We start from the raw sequence: 16,156 nt of genomic DNA on the forward strand, positions 1-16,156 counted from the left end.
ATCCTGGCAAACATGATACAAATTCAATAACAATAATATAGACTTGTGAAAATCAAATAAAAACTGAGCTAATCCTTTGTGGTACACCCTGTGTATGTACCCAAAGTAGCATGTTGAGTAACTTATAGATCTGGAATTAAAATTGTGTGTGTGTGTGAAAGAGAGAGAGAGAGAGAAAGAGAGAGAGAGAGAGTGTGTACGCAGGGAGGGGACAGGGAAAAGACAACCAACTGACATATCGGGCAAGTTTTCTCTCAAGAATTACTTCTTCATTTGTCAGATTAGCATAAAATAATATCTTAAAAATCTCAAGCCAATGTTTGAGTAAAATACTAGAACGCTGTTATCTTTGATTACTTCTGTTTATAATTTCTCATTTTCCTTAATATACATAGAACAGATTTTACACATTCCATATGTTCAAGAAAGCAATCACGTTGCTCTCACTTCCTGGCTCCTCTCCCATTCCCACCCTTTCCTCCTTAATAGCATTGGCAGACTCATAATTTTAATCTATTCTACATTCACAGGCTTAATATGCCACTAATCATAAAATTTAACAAGTGAAAGAAAAAGACCACAAGACCATATTTCCACTGGAGTAGAAACGTAGGCTAAAAAAGAATCACAACCCAAAGTGACCATTTCATTTCTATGTGTTTTGTATGTGTGTGTTCTACATCTGCTGCCACATATTAGAGACAGCATACGATATTTGTCTTTTAGAGACTGACTTATTTCATTAAGTATAATGGTTTTCTATTGCATCTATTTTCTTACAAAATACATGATTTCATTCAGTTTTCCCCACAGATGAGAATTGTGCAATAGTGTATATATATCACACTTTCTTTAATGAGTCATCAGTTGATCAACATGTTAGCTATTATGAATTGAGCTCAATGTACATGCGACTGCAAATAACTCTCCTGTAAGCTGATTTAATTTCCTTAAGGTATATTCCCAGGTGTCAGGTGGCTGGATCATACAGGAGATCTGTTTTCATATCTAGGAGGAAGCTCAAAATCATAATGGTTGTACCACTTTTTCTTCCTCTAACTTTCAAGAATTATTTGTTTTGTTTTGAATCTTTGTTTTCCTAATATGTGGCATTAAATTCATTCCTCTTCAGTAACCATCAACTGAATAGTCAGTCTATATTCAAACTACTACTTTCACAAATGTCTACATTCATGCCATTTTCACATTAAGACTGAAAAAGTTAAATATTCCAAAATGCTTTCAACAACTAAAAATTGATTGGAAGCTTATTTACTGCAAATTATGTGCTTTGTCTTAGAATTAAAGTAATTCAAAAAGCTGAAAACATTTAACCATGAAGAATATATAATGACTGACATAAAGGATACTTTGCATTTTTCACCAGTGACTTTCCCTTAACATTCTTGGGGATTGAATCACCATGGGCAACGAAAACAACAAAAAACAGATATTTGACTTTTATAATTTTTTTAAGAGAGAGAGAAAAGAGAGAGAGACAGAGGAAGAGAGGTACTCCACTGGGTTACTCAAATGGCTAAAACTGCCCAGGCTGCAGTCAAGAGCCGGGAGCTTTTTCCAGGTCTCCTTTGTGGACAGGTGGGTGCCGAGCACTCGGGCCACCCTCCCCCACTTTCCCAGATGCATTAGCATGCAGTTGCATCAGAAGTGGAGCACCTGGGACTCGAACTGACACCCATGTGCAATGTTGATGCTGGAGGCAGCTGCTGAATCTACTGCACCACAGACAGCTCCCCTTGCCCTGGCTTCTGTAAGTTTTTACTGTGGACATTTTAACATATACCTGGATCGGCTTTTTTTTTTCTTTTTTACGTTGTTCTAATTTTCATAGTTACATTCCACTTTCCAAAGATGAATGTTTTACTTTATTTTGGAATGCTGGGTTATTTCATGATCCTACTGCTCCTAAAGAAGGAAAGCTTCTCCCTAAGTGTCAGATCATCACAAAAACTGTACACTGTTGTCATCATTTCATTACAAATGATGCAGATAAGCAAAACAACCGAGAGGGAAAGAGAAGTATAAACAGCAACAGCACCGTGAATGTCAGTTCAGAATCTGAGAAGCAATGAGATGAACAATGAAAAGAGAGAAATATCGATACATTTTCAAACAAGCATGTTGGTGCACTTGTACACTCCATACGAACACATTATATACAATGTGTATGTTGACATATTACATCATCATGTGTGAAAAACACAACAGCCTAAAAATCGGGGGGAAATGTTCACTGAAGCTGTGCTTAGGTCATCGGTTATTATAAAGAAATTTTTCTTGCCAATAAATATAGAGAACGGTTAAATTTGCCTTACACTGGTAACATTAATGGGAAGAAACAGTATTGGCTTATACTTTACCTTATTTAAGATACAAAAATACTTATGAATTTAAAATGTTGCTTTTACAAACTAGCAAGACAACTTCAACTAACAGCCTGTGAAAAGGAGTAAGAAAAAGAAAATATTGACGTACTTGACCATCAAAATCCAAATGAAATGTCCTTTAAATGAAGATATTTGACTCTTTCTCTAATGCCATGAAAAACAGAAATAAAAGGGACCTATTTCATGTTCTGGCATTAAGAAAAGAGACTGGGGCCCGGCGTGGTGGCACAAGTAGTTAAGGTCCTCGCCTTGCACGCTCAAGATCCCATATGGGCGCCGGTTCTAATCCCAGCAGCCCCGCTTCCCTTCCAGCTCCCTGCCTGTGGCCTGGGAAAGCAGTCGAGGACGGCCCAAGGCTTTGGGACCCTGCACCCGTGTGGGAGACCCAGAAGGGGCTCCTGGCTTCGGATCGGCATAGTATCAGCCGTTGAGCTCACTTGGGGAGTGAATCATCGGACGGAAGATCTTCCTCTCTGTCTCTCCTCTCTGTATATCCGCCTTTCCAATGAAAAAAATAATAATAAAAATAAATCTTAAAAAAAAAAAAAGAAAACAGACTGGGTTGAAGAAATAGCTCTCTGACAGTGAACTAAAGCAGCTCGCTACCTTATTTGAAGATATTCAGGATACAGAATCTCAACTCTCCCTGCAGCTTGAGGTTCCACACTAACTAAAAGATGATTTCATGACCTATGGCTCTCCGTTTGACCCTATAAACCTCCAATACCATGTAGAATATTGCTTCTCTCATTCCTTTAAGGTATATCTGAACTGGTAATAGAGAAGATAACATGAAAATGGGGGTAAAAGTTAGGCCTGTGTTTCAGTATTTGGCATATGATTATACTTGAATTTATAAAGTTACATTTAATTGCCTTTGGGATTATAAAACAACATAGCTCAAAATATATATTTTATACTTTTCTCTTCACCATCAAATAAACAAGTGAAATAATTGTATAAAGAGATTGGAAACAGACTGTTTAGAAACCATTCCACTCTAGACTATACCTGGTCTTATAAAAAGGATTGGTACTCATCTAAACATTCTTTTTTATTTGTCTTTATCTACATTATGTTAACAGAAGAAACCAGAGGTTAAATTACCAGATGATTATCTGAAATGAAATGGCTCTTTAGGGGAGAATATGTATTTTACCTGATTTGTTAGATACCCAAATAATTGCTTCTGAAGACACATGGCTTCTATTTCCTACCACAATAGTCAATGGAATCTGCCACAGGTAGCTGCAGAGTAAAAAAGAAGCTTTATGAATAAACAGGGCTCCATTACATCAAAACAATCAAAGTTTCTTTGTGTGAGTTTTAATATGCTCTTAATGGAAAGTAACCAAATTTGCCAGACCCAGAAAAAAAAATTTTTATAGATTCATTCATTCAATGTTATTAAGAGGACTTGGCCTCTAAAAGCTTTCATTTCAATACAGAGAGATTTGTCACCCAAATATTTCATCTTAGAGAAAATTAGATACATAGTTTTCATTAGAAATACAATCTATAAACCTGAACTACAGTATATGATGATTAAAGTCTAAAAAGAATTACTTTTTGCTTTTTTCCATTTTAGATTGATAGGCATTTCAGTGATTTCATGCTTTTACATTTCAATGTTCTCCTCATTTATTGTCTAAAGATTTTGAAAGGCACTATTAAAATATTTTTCAGAAAGGTTAGCATGTACACCAAAATATACTCAACGAAGGAAGAAGAGCACAACCAACCAGCACCACCCATGTCTAAATGCAGATGGATACAAAAGGTACTGCAAGACACAGGGTCATGTTTTCTAAAACGGAATTCCTAAATTGCTATGTTTGAACATAACCAACATGCAGGTACTAGACATTAATTTCAGCTATTAAACAGAAGCATTTTTTCACACTTTTTAAAAAGACAAAAATTGAGACCTCTACCAGTACATGAAGTCATGCCAGATTAATCTGAAAACAAAATTTAATCTGCAGCTCATTGCCAGAGAGATGACATTTGGCTACCTTCCTCAGAGTGTGATTCTATCCGTGCACTTGTGGTAACAGGTAGAGGCAACAACTCCGGCATGGAAAAACATTGTTTTTTATTTTAGAGATTTCAGAAGAGATATTAAGTTCTAGAACTGTAAGAGTGAATGGAGAACTGAACAATTTGCTGGGGAACATGCCAGGGATGATAAACAGCATATAACGAAGTATCCTGTTGGAGGGGGGAGAAAATGCCATCTCCTCCCAGTCTGTTGTATGAAGTTCATTATTTCAGCATTTCATGCTTTCATTTATGATAAGCAAAACTCAATCATAGTGCAGCTCAGATAGAAACTGGAAGAAATTGTCTTAACTGCTATCTCCCATAAAATCTCAAAATAACACACTGATGTTTTCCTAAATCCAGAAAATATGATATGCGGTGTATAATGAAAGGAACTTTTTTGAGTGTCAACTATATAGAAACTCTGTACCATGCTATCGCAGTCTCCATGCAACAAATCAATCATTTATAGTAGCCAAATATGTATTAGTGAACAATAACTCATTTAACCGCTTAATTCTTTTCCCTAAGCTTTTAACATAGGAGTGAAAATACATCACAAAATTTTACAGATGAGTCTTCTGGGAAGCAAATATAGGCAGGGCCTGGCATTATGAATTAACAGGTTAAGCCACCACCAGCCACAGTAGCATTGCATATGGACATCGGTCCGAGCTGCTTCACTTCTGGATCAAGTCCCCAGCTAATGTACCTGGGAAGCCAGAAGAACTGAACCTAAATCCTTAGAACCCTGGCATGTGGGACAACTTGAGGAAATACTTGACAGTTGGTTTCAGGCTGGCTACTGTAGACCTTTGAGAAATGAAACAGCAAATAAAGACCTACCACTCTTTCTGTCTTTCTCCTTCTCTATCTCTATACTGATCTTTTACAAAGATGAAAGAATATTTTAACTGCTGTCCTCTAAAAATAGTTTCCTTTTGGTTAATTGAAAGAATTAGTTAAGAGACAAAAATGTCTCACACCAGGTCTGATTCTTAATGCTCTTAGAGAAGTTCAGAAAGGGGAATTTTATTAATTGTTATTGAATTGAATTGAATCAAAATAAAGTATCAGTCATTATGTAAGACAGAGATGAACTTTCGAAAATTGACGTGTTGGATTTCACTTGCACATCTAGTTGGATTGATGAAAATATGATGCCGATGCCAAATAAGCATCCATTAAAGGGTAAAAGATTTCTAAATACATGCAAACATAAATGTTTAAAAGTCCTCCTGGAGAAATGTGCCTTATTTGTAGGAAGGTCATAAAATGTTTGTGAAAAATCACTTGCCACTGATACAACAAAACTATTTTACATGTATGCAAACTGCATCTGTATTCTTCCAAATAACTAGAGATAACAATAAAAACTGACATGTTAAAATTTAACATTTGAGTGTTAAAGGAAAAATCCCTAGGAAAGAGATTAAACTACAGCTTCTGTGATACTGTATAAGCACTGGTATAGTTCTCTGAATTTTCAGCTTACATGTGCATATTTTTTGGAAAAAAGTTTTTGCACTCTATTGTAAATCTATGCATTGTCAAGAGACAAGTCAAGAATAAAAAGTTTTCTGAGATTTGTTTTCATTTTTGAGCTTGCACTCTCAATGTTGCACAAGTTATTTTTCATACATTTCCATACAATGCATGTTTGAAATTTTCATAAATTTCATTTTGATGTAAAAGAAAGTGTGATAAATCTGCTGTTTTGTGATGACAACTTAAAAGCAGAAAACAACACAAAGAACAATGGAGAGATGAGTCCTGTAGACACAACAGAAAAATTCTAAAACTGCAGAATGTTAAAAAAAAAAAGACATAAAAATAACTTATAAAATTAGTTTGGCTTTCAGTCACTTAAGTTTATCTGGGGTTTTAGCCATATTATTCTTTTTATTTCAGTGGTGGAATTTAATTCTAAAGACTAATATCAAAGTAAAACCAAAGACATGCAAACTGTTTTTCTTTATCAGTTGCCAGAAGTATTTCAATTTAGTACTTTGCATTTGTATTATAATAATGGGTGTGTATTTTAGCTTGAGTGAAAAAATTATTAGAAACAGTTTTGACAGTAATCAAGAATTAATGCAGAGAGAGCTATCATCAGGTCAGTAGAAGATAAGCAAGACTGGGGAAGCAGGTATGACCCCTCGTGGCACAGAACCCTGGGAAACTCCTCAGGGTAGGAGACACGGATCCAGCAGGGCATCAACATCCCAAAGCAAACCAGGCCACACAAAATCCCAACCTCCCAAATACCCAAACTCTAGCACCTAATTTGTAGCCTACTACATGTCAAAAAACTTTATGCCAGTATCAATTATGGAAGTATCTATCTGTGTTAATAAAAATATTGCATATGAAACGGCCATGACTGGACTCGGGAAAACTGTTCTAAAGCAAGTTACCGTGATGTCCTCAGGTCCCCTAGAAAAGTAAAGAATTAACGATCGTGGCTCAGAAAATATCCATAATTCACAGATCTTCTGCCATGGATGGAAGATATGTTTTACCATGTCAACTGCTTACCCAATGTAATAAAGATCCAGGAGACAGACCCGATACTACACCTTTGAACAGAATGCTACAGTGAATTAAATGATCAAAATTTAAAAATTGGAATATTGCATTGTCAACAATAATCTGCATTAATTCCAGATAATTAAATCCAAATAGACTGGAGACAGGATGCACATTCTCTTGCTCCTGTTATTTTATATGTGATGTTCACATCCTCTTGTTCTTCATATTTTACATGTCACTTTCTCAGAGTTCAAATGCATCTGATTTCATTGCTGCGACAAAACCACAGCTCCCTTGATGCCCCGTTGACTAAAACCGCCTCCGAGGACCTCTTCCTTTAAAGAGCCAGACTTGTGGCTGGGACATCTGAGGTATGTTACTGGCTGACAGACCACTTTTGCTCAAAATTTGTTCTGTCATCTGCGTGTCCTTTATGTTTTTCTGCGTCAGTGATGCCAGTGTCAGACTGTGCATTCTGAAAGCCCTGGCCTGAATCTCTCTAACTTTGCCACAGTCAAGTAGTTTTTATGTACTTCTTGGCAAGGCCACGGTTAATGCCTAAGCATGTTTAGCCCAGGGCCAGATGGCAGAAGAATTGAAGCGGCAGTTGGCATCTGTGGGGCCTGCTGGCTGGGTGGAGAAGCACTGACATCAGACTCTGACAGCAGTGACAACGTGGCAGGATAATAAATACCGTATTCCACGAATCCAAACATTTAAATCGCACAGGACAATGTCTTAAAGGCAAATGCATGCACACACACACACATGTGCACACACAGACATACACACACATAAACATGGGAAGAGAAAGAGCAAGCCACGCTCCTAAATCAGATTCAAAATATAGTCAGCACAAAATATTGAATAAATGTCCTAACACTGCCCTTTAGAGCTGGTCTGTCTTGGGAATAATTCCTATTGCGTTTGTTAGGGCTATCAAAGTAAACATGGCATGCACTCCAGATCTTCTAGATGCTTTTGAACTTGCAAGGTAACAAGAGGCAGACAAATGACGTAATTCAAGTCTTGCATTATGTCTGTTGATTTTGACTCCTCTACCTCCCTGTCTTCTCCAACTCCTTACAGGGCAACTTACAAGAAGTGAAACTGACAGATACAAGTTCTACTAGCATTCTAAAGCTCAACTTTTAATGAGACACAAAACTTAGGAAAAAAAAAAGGAAAAATCCTATATTCTGCATTACAAGTAATTAGAGAAGTGTTTTAAAGGGGAAAAGTAACACCAAATCAAGTCTACACACAAACATAAACACACACATAAAACACAGAGCCTGGTTAGGATTTCCAAATACTAAAAATAGGCGAAAGAGAGCTTTGTGATATTGGGGTAACAGATATTTAGACCATTTTTAATGTATCTAATTTGAGTTCCTTTGACTCAGACATTATTTAGTTCAGACTTTTGTTTCTTTTAATTAGTTTTTTTTCTGGATTGCTAGTTTCTATTCTCATTTGTTCTTTTAAATCTCACAGTTTGCTCAATTATATTTAATTAACAGAAGCACATCTAATTTTCTTTAATTCAAGAAATGTTTCTGGAAAAAAGTAAAAGAGCTACATTTTATTTCTTTTAATTACCAAGATAATTTAAATCTGTCTCCAGTAATGAATAACTTTGGAGTGCTGTCATGCTGAGGGTTAAAATACAAAGGAAACTGGAATAAAAGAATAATAAAAATGACACTATCATCTCTGCATTAAAAATAAAATTTTCATTTATAATTGTCTTAACAATGATTTTTAAATATTAAAAAATAAAATACAATAAGCAATTTGTCATGTAATAAGGAAGATTGTACCTGTTATTGTGAAGTTCAAGAGCTCTAGTTTTAGCACTTATGTCATAAATAAAGTGCTGTTGGGTAATTATTATTCTATTTTCAGCTGTTGTATTTCCCAAGATGGTAATGACAGGATAGCCCATCTGGAGTGTCCACTGATCCATCACTTCTTGTATATTAACATATTTTCCATTCCTTTTTAAAGCCTTTATAATCAAAATTGTATAGATTAGTTTTTACAAACATTCATTAACACAATGAACACAACGGCATTTTCTTCTTTATCTTTAAAACTTAGCTAAGTAGGAGAACATTCAAAATCAATGAAATTAATGCATTGTAGAAGCTTCATAATATTTACATGTAATATTTATGTGTGTATATATATCCCTATGTATATATAAATAGAGAGAAATAAAAGTTTTATTTATTATTTCATTTATATATTGGTAATTGGTAATTGGAGATACTTTGTAATAGCAAGCAATTATGGCATCATTGAGTATCCACATCATGTCTTATCATATTTCAATATTCCTCTCCTTAGCATGAATTACAACCTATTAAAATCATATTTCATAATTATTGGTATTATGGACCATTTGCTGTTTAAATAATTTAAGCTTCATTATTTGTGGAATATAATGTCAAAAACAGGAAAGAACTGTGAGAAAATGGGGAAGACACGATCTGTCTCAACATGAGTTACAGGTGTCTTACAAACTCAATTCAAATACTCAGGTAGAGGTTTTGATATACAAGCTTCATATACTTTACCTCCGACAATGTGTTCCAGAGATCATTTCTGGCTGCATTGCCATACTTATGAATGGTTAAATAATCCTACAAGAAAACAGAGTTGTAATTACAATTCAAAGGTGAAGCAATTACCAGCAAGCATATTTATTTCTTAATTTAATTAACCATTTCCATGCTTTGGAAATGTACTAATACAAAGAGAAAGACACGAAAAAAGATGAAGACTCTCATTTGAAAACATTTCTCACACTTACAATAGTCTTGTTAATTAAGTAATCCAACAATATTAATACCCAAAACGATTTTCATAGTCAAAATAATTTCTTAAGGATTTCCAAAGTCAAAGATCTAATTAAGCAAGTCGACCTCAGGTAATTTTAAAGAAGCCATCTCCACAGTGAGTGAAAGAGAAAGCTTTCCCATCAAGTCTTTATTCTGAAGTTTGGAAAATGAAGTATTCTTTATGGGAAAAAAAAAAGAAATGAAAAAGCTAGGTGATAAAATGTTGATGTTACAATGGATTACTTTGTCTAAAGTGTACTTTCTCCACAATCTGTTTCAATTCCCTAGTCTTTTTGCAAAGCAAGGGCTATCTATTATAAATATGGCAAATGCTTAATTTCCACGAGTCCGAAACACATTAGCCTTTATTAAGAAAAAGTAATTCCGAATTGTAATACTTTGAGCTTAGTACACCCTACTGTTAATATTCAACCATTACTGTCTAAGCCGCCCTATTCTCTGCTTCATGTCCTCCCTGTCCTAAGTGCAGCTTGGCTCACTTCCAGTGTGTTACCTGGTGTCCTTCCAAAGGGGAACAGCAAATAGAAAACAGATGTAATACAAACGGCGAACTCCTTCACTTGAAGTTCTACTACTTGTAAGAAATAGAGGTAGTAAGTACACAGGATCCTAATTTACATCAAAGAAGTGAAACTTGAGAAGAAAGAGCTGATTCCTTCCAGTTCTTCACAGAGTGCAGTTCTTCTCGGATAATGTAGCACCTGTGACAGATTCAGCTTTTCTCGGCAACTTACAGTGCAACAAATAGCAACTCCTACCGAAACAGATGTCTTGGGATGCAATGGCCCACACTGACTTAGCAATCACAAAATCGTCATCCCATCATCATTATCGTCATCAGGTGTTATTGACAAACACTATCAAACTGAATCGCATTTGGCTTTTAATATGCCGCATGAGACTTCCTCAACATGAGCTCAGGGACCAGAATTTAAAAAGATCATTTCACATTTAACTTTCTACATTGTTCTTTATGAATGTGAACACTTAGATGAATAGACAACAACGGAGCTCAGGAAATATGCAAATGTATTTATATTTTAGTTATTCTATAATAAATGCTATTGAAATTAGAACTCTTTACTACTTGATCTGTTTACGGACAGTACGATATTGAAAAGGGGGAAACAAAGGAAGAATATGAGTTTCAACATACAGAAGCAGTGGCTCCCACATCATAAAATATCAATTATTCATTCCATGTGTTGGCTATAGACCAGTACTGATCACAAGTTGTGCTCGGTTGCCTCCACTGTAGTTTGCATTTCAGGTAGACTGAAAAGTTGATGGCGCAGGCAACTCCGAGCCACCTGCCTCAGGATTCAGGGAAGACAGCTTGCCTTCTTGTATTCCCAGTAGCCTCATAGTTAGCTGTTATTTGAATCCTTCGTGTAAAAACTCTTTAAAAAATGATTTTTTTGGTTATCATACTTTCTCTTACACACAAAAAAAATGTATTTTGAATGAAGAAATTTTCAAAATCATGAGCAAACCTAAAGAATATTATAGAAACGGTATTTCTTTTTTTTAAAGATTTATTTTTATTATTTTTTTAATTGGAAAGGCAGATATACAGAGAGGAGAGACAGAGAGGAAGATCCCCAAGTGAGCGCAACGGCCGATGCTATGCCAATCCGAAGCCAGGAGCCTCTTCCAGGTCTCCCACATGGGTGCAGGGTCCCAAAGCTTTGGGCCGTCCTCGACTGCTTTCCCGGGCCACAGGCAGGGAGCTGGAAGGGAAGCGGGGCTGGTGGGATAGAACCGGCGCCCATATGGGATCCCGGGCGTGCAAGGCGAGGACCTTAACCACTGTGCCACCGCGCGGGGCCCTAGAAACAGTATTTCTATTACTCGTTCATTTATTCATTCATTCCATAATGCTGAGAAAACAATGGAGAAGAAAAATGGAACAACACAAGCATTAACATGTAATTTGTAGAAGAGGATTGCTGTGTCTGAAGTAGATATATGGTACATTGACCACTTGGCAGGATGAATTCAAATATTTAGTATGTTACTGAACATAAAGAACTTTAGTTACTTAAAAATCTACACATCAATAGTATGAAATTATTAGAGACAGCCTGAAATAGAAATCCATGCACATATTTAGGTGTGAAGATCCACTGGTACCAGGTTTGTGTGGAATATAATGTTTTAAAATTAACTAAAGAAATTGTGGGTTCTCTATACAAAACATTTCAGAGCAAGTAGAATTAAAGGAATAAATTAAGGATGCTCGCTAGGATAGTCTTGGAGGCTGCAACAAATAATGTAGATTGATTAAAAGTTAAAACCATATTAAGCAGCAGTATACTCAACACACTTACTTCTAGGGGGAGGCATAATACCATAGTGCTCTAAATTACAGTTATGAGAGTCTGCCTCATTTCAGATACAAGTCCTAAGACTCAAAGCCATATGATCTTTGCTAAGTTTTTAAACCCTTTGGGCTCTTTCAAATAAGTAAATAAAGATAATAAAATTTTTATTGCATGTAATTTTTCTGAGAGGTATTTCTTTCAACTTAGAACCCTGACAGAAGAATAATGAGTACCTAGTACCTTGAGGGTAACCAGTGGACATTACATGTAAAAATTCAATCATCTCAGGCTGTAGGTAGGAGTCAGAGTAACAAGAGGAAAATTATCATTAACAAAATTTAAATATTCAATCATTTAAAATAGCTGTTTTTCATATTAAATCTCATTGTAGTTAATCTCACTCAGTCCTTAGAATACGACAAGTAGATGTTATTATCATTCAATGAATCAGAAACCTGGGCCTCTGTAACTCAGATCCACCAACAAACCCTACACCTTTGCATAAAACTGCTTGCTCCAAATCAAATGAGGCTGGATAGATGACTAAGAGTCAATATTTAAACTGAAGCCCTGTATAAATATACTGAACACACAGTACGGGTTCCTTCTGCAATCCTTTGCCAGCAGCGACTTTTCCATCTACCTTAATCGAGCCTTCTAGAACTCTTTTCTCTCTTACCACCACATGCAAATGACAATCCATGTTCTAGTTTGCTCTGACAATGCCCCTTCTCTTTGCCTATCTGACAGTCACTCTTTGGTCTCTTACCCGATTTTAGAGCCACTCCTTTAGCTCTCTCCCTTTCAAATCTAATCTCTACCACGAGGTCAGATAACTTCTGGTCACATAAGCACAAAAACACCTGGAATGTGAGACTATAGTCCAAATAAATGAGTGCAACTTAAAATGTCTCTCATGATCTGCTCACTTTGCTACTCTCTTTCTGTTTAACTCCTTTCTCTATTCCTCGATGCTTATTTTTTCATTCTTACCTACTTCTGTGCACAAGTAATTCTTAACATATTCTTTCCTCTTTGTATATTTAAATTCAATAGAAACCCTGAGCTTAAACTTGTCCTTAAGGAATTTGTGTGTGTGTGTGTGTGTGTGTGTGTGTGTGTGTGTGTGTGTATGCGCGCACATGCCTGTAGCAACCTCTTTCCCAGTTCAAAATTAAATACCTCGTGGAAGCATCATACAATATAGAAGAAATTTATAGGGCTGGATTAGTGGCATAGTAGGCTAATCTACCAGCTATCATGCGAGCATGCCCCTAGAGGCTGCACTTTCAATTCAGCTCCCTTTTAAAGGCATGGCCTGGGAAAGCAGTGGAAAATGGCCCAAGACCTTATGTTCTTGCACCCATGTGGGAGACCCGGAAAATACGTCTGGCTCCTAGTTGCAGACAGGCCTAGCTCCAGCCAGTACAGATATCTGGTACATGAGCCAGCAGATGGAAGATTTCTCTGTCTCTCCATCTCTATAATTCTTTCAAGTAAAAATAAATATTAAAATCTAATTTTATAACACAGTGTTATAATTACCTATTCATTAATTTGACCACTCCCATAGCATATCAATTCAAAGAGAATAAAGAATCTGTCACTAGGTCAGTGCTTACCCACTATGCCTGTGCCTAGCCCACACCAGGTAGATGTTCAATACATGTGTATGATTTACCATCCTTTCCACCATTTGCTTTTGTTTCAATAACTAGCAATGCAGAGATTTCACACATCTGTCAGGATCCCCCAAATGTCATGATCAAGTGATTGTGAACAATTGTGCGTGACATTTTTTTCTTTCCTTCCAAGGATTACAAAGTGGCATGTTTCATGTACAAAAGCCAGTGGAATAAAACAAGGAAAATAAAAACTGGTGATCTAAGTAGATTTACATGAAAATAATATGGTAATTTCTCTCTCCTCTTGACTTGTATTTTCAGCATACTAGAAAAATCAATCACAATAAAAATTGTATGGATTTGGATATATGTGGATAACTGGAAGCAACAAAAATTCTACCATAGAATGTCTTTGAAGATCATGATATTTATTCTTTTCAATTGTAAGTTACGTAGGGTAGAGTTAGTCACTTGCCTGTGGAATTTTTTATCCTCTCAACTCCTTTACCTACAATTTAGCTTCATCCCAAACGTCACACTCAGACATTGTTTCAGAGGAGAGAGAATTTGTTTCTCAAAATCTCATTCTACATTCAGGTAACTTTCCCCTTACATCCTATGGCCAACTCACCACCTTTCCCATTTGTCAACATTATACTCTGTGTTCAGACAACACAAGTCACTGCACACAAAGGCAGCAGTGTTTGGGTTTTACGCAGAGGGAGACACCATCCTTGGAGGTTAGGGCTCTTGAGGAGAGTGTGAGGAACAGAACAAAATCAGAATCCAGCTACCAAGAAAGAAGGGGTGATCAGTTGTATAGAGACCATGGACATAATTCGGCTATTAGACAGGGGACTTGAACTTGAGTCTCTGTGACATGGAAAAGAGTCTGCTGAATACTAGGCAAATTCAAGCATTGGTTTTCTTTGTGACAGGAAGGCTGCAGTAAAGGTTTGAAATATTGTTGCTTTCTATCAAGAATAATTGTATGTTAAAAAATTTATAGTAAGCAGTTGTCATATTTTGCCTTCCCAGCAATGATGCACCACTTTTTTGCGAAAGCAAAAGATGGCTCAAGCCCTTGGGATTCTACACATAGAAGATTCAGAAGAAGTTCCTGGCTTCAAATTGGCTCAACTCAGGCCATTGAGGCCAACTGAGGAGTGAACCAGTAGACTGAGGATCTCTCTTTGTCTCTCGGTCACTCTGTAACTCTGCATTTTTTTAAGGTTTATTTTACTTTTATTGGAAAGGTTGATCAGACGTATGCAGAGGAAAGACAAGCAGAATGATCCTTTGTCCATTGATTCAACTTCCCAAATGGCCGCAACAGCCAAAGCTAAACTAATCCAAAGCCAGGAGCCAAGATCTTTTGGGTCTCCCACTTAGGTGCAGGGTACCAAAGTTTTGGGCCACCCGCCACTGTTCTCTCTGTCATAATCAGCGAGTTGGACGGGAAGTGGAGCAGCTGGAACATGAAGTGGTGCCCACATAACATTCCAGTGCTTACAAAGTAAGGGTTTAGCTAGTGAGCCATCACACCACGTTTATAACTCTGCCTTTCAAATAAAATTAAATCTTTTTTTAATTACTTAAAGAAAAGATTTTAAAATCCCATAAGTGGTACAACAAGCTAATCTTCTACCCTTGGAGAAATCATGTTATACAGACACCAGTTCATGTCCCAATTACTCCACTTCCAATCCAGCTCTCACTTACAGTCTGGGAAAGCAGGAAAAAATGGCCTACCTCTTTGGGACCCTGCACCTACACTGAAGACTCAGAAGCAGCTCCTGGCTCCCAACTTTGGAACAGCTTACCTCTGGCCTTTGCAGCCATTTGGGAATGAGCCTATAGATTTGTGGATATAAAACCTCTCTTCTCTCTGAAAAAATCTGCCTTTCAAAGTAAAACAAAACAAAGAAACAAACAAAAAAACCCAAAAAGAAATCTTAAAAATCCGAGCAAGTGTTGTTTTGTAAATGTACGGGACTTTCATTTATTATGAGCAGCAGGCTTGGGTTGGGGGGAGACGTGTGTTTAAATTAAAAAGAGAGAGAGACAGAGAGTCAGCAAAGAGCGGGAAGAGGTCAAAACTGAAATGGGATGAAGAAAGTGACATAGAAAGGGGACAGGGAGTGAAAGCAACAACAAAAGCAAGACACGTAAATGTTTTGAACAAAGCTTCCAAAAGAGGACTTTTAACTGCAGAACAAACTCTGGACTTAAATATTTCTAACTATGTGCACTATTGGAGGAAACAGTTCTTAAAGGGATCCCTGAACAACAGCAAAAGCAGATTAAAGGTGCCCCATCATAACAGGTCACAGAAGAGTCTTCTAACACCTATTTGA

At 36.6% G+C, this 16,156-nt stretch overlaps 1 protein-coding gene across 1 annotated transcript in view; it reads right to left on the reverse strand.

The window, feature by feature from the left end:
- The window catches only part of TRHDE (thyrotropin releasing hormone degrading enzyme), a 363,319-nt gene that overhangs the window by 88,728 nt on the left and 258,435 nt on the right, over positions 1-16,156 (reverse strand). The window contains exons 8-10 of the mRNA XM_040990020.1: positions 9,566-9,631; positions 8,807-8,994; positions 3,568-3,656 (exon numbers count right to left, since the gene is read on the reverse strand). Coding sequence (XP_040845954.1) covers positions 3,568-3,656; positions 8,807-8,994; positions 9,566-9,631 — 343 coding nt within the window. The remainder of the gene's footprint in view (positions 1-3,567; positions 3,657-8,806; positions 8,995-9,565; positions 9,632-16,156) is intronic.

This window comes from Ochotona curzoniae, unplaced genomic scaffold (genome assembly GCF_017591425.1).
Source record: "Ochotona curzoniae isolate NIBS_2020 unplaced genomic scaffold, NIBS_Ocur_1.0 contig_1014, whole genome shotgun sequence".
In the NCBI taxonomy this organism is placed as follows: domain Eukaryota; kingdom Metazoa; phylum Chordata; class Mammalia; order Lagomorpha; family Ochotonidae; genus Ochotona; species Ochotona curzoniae.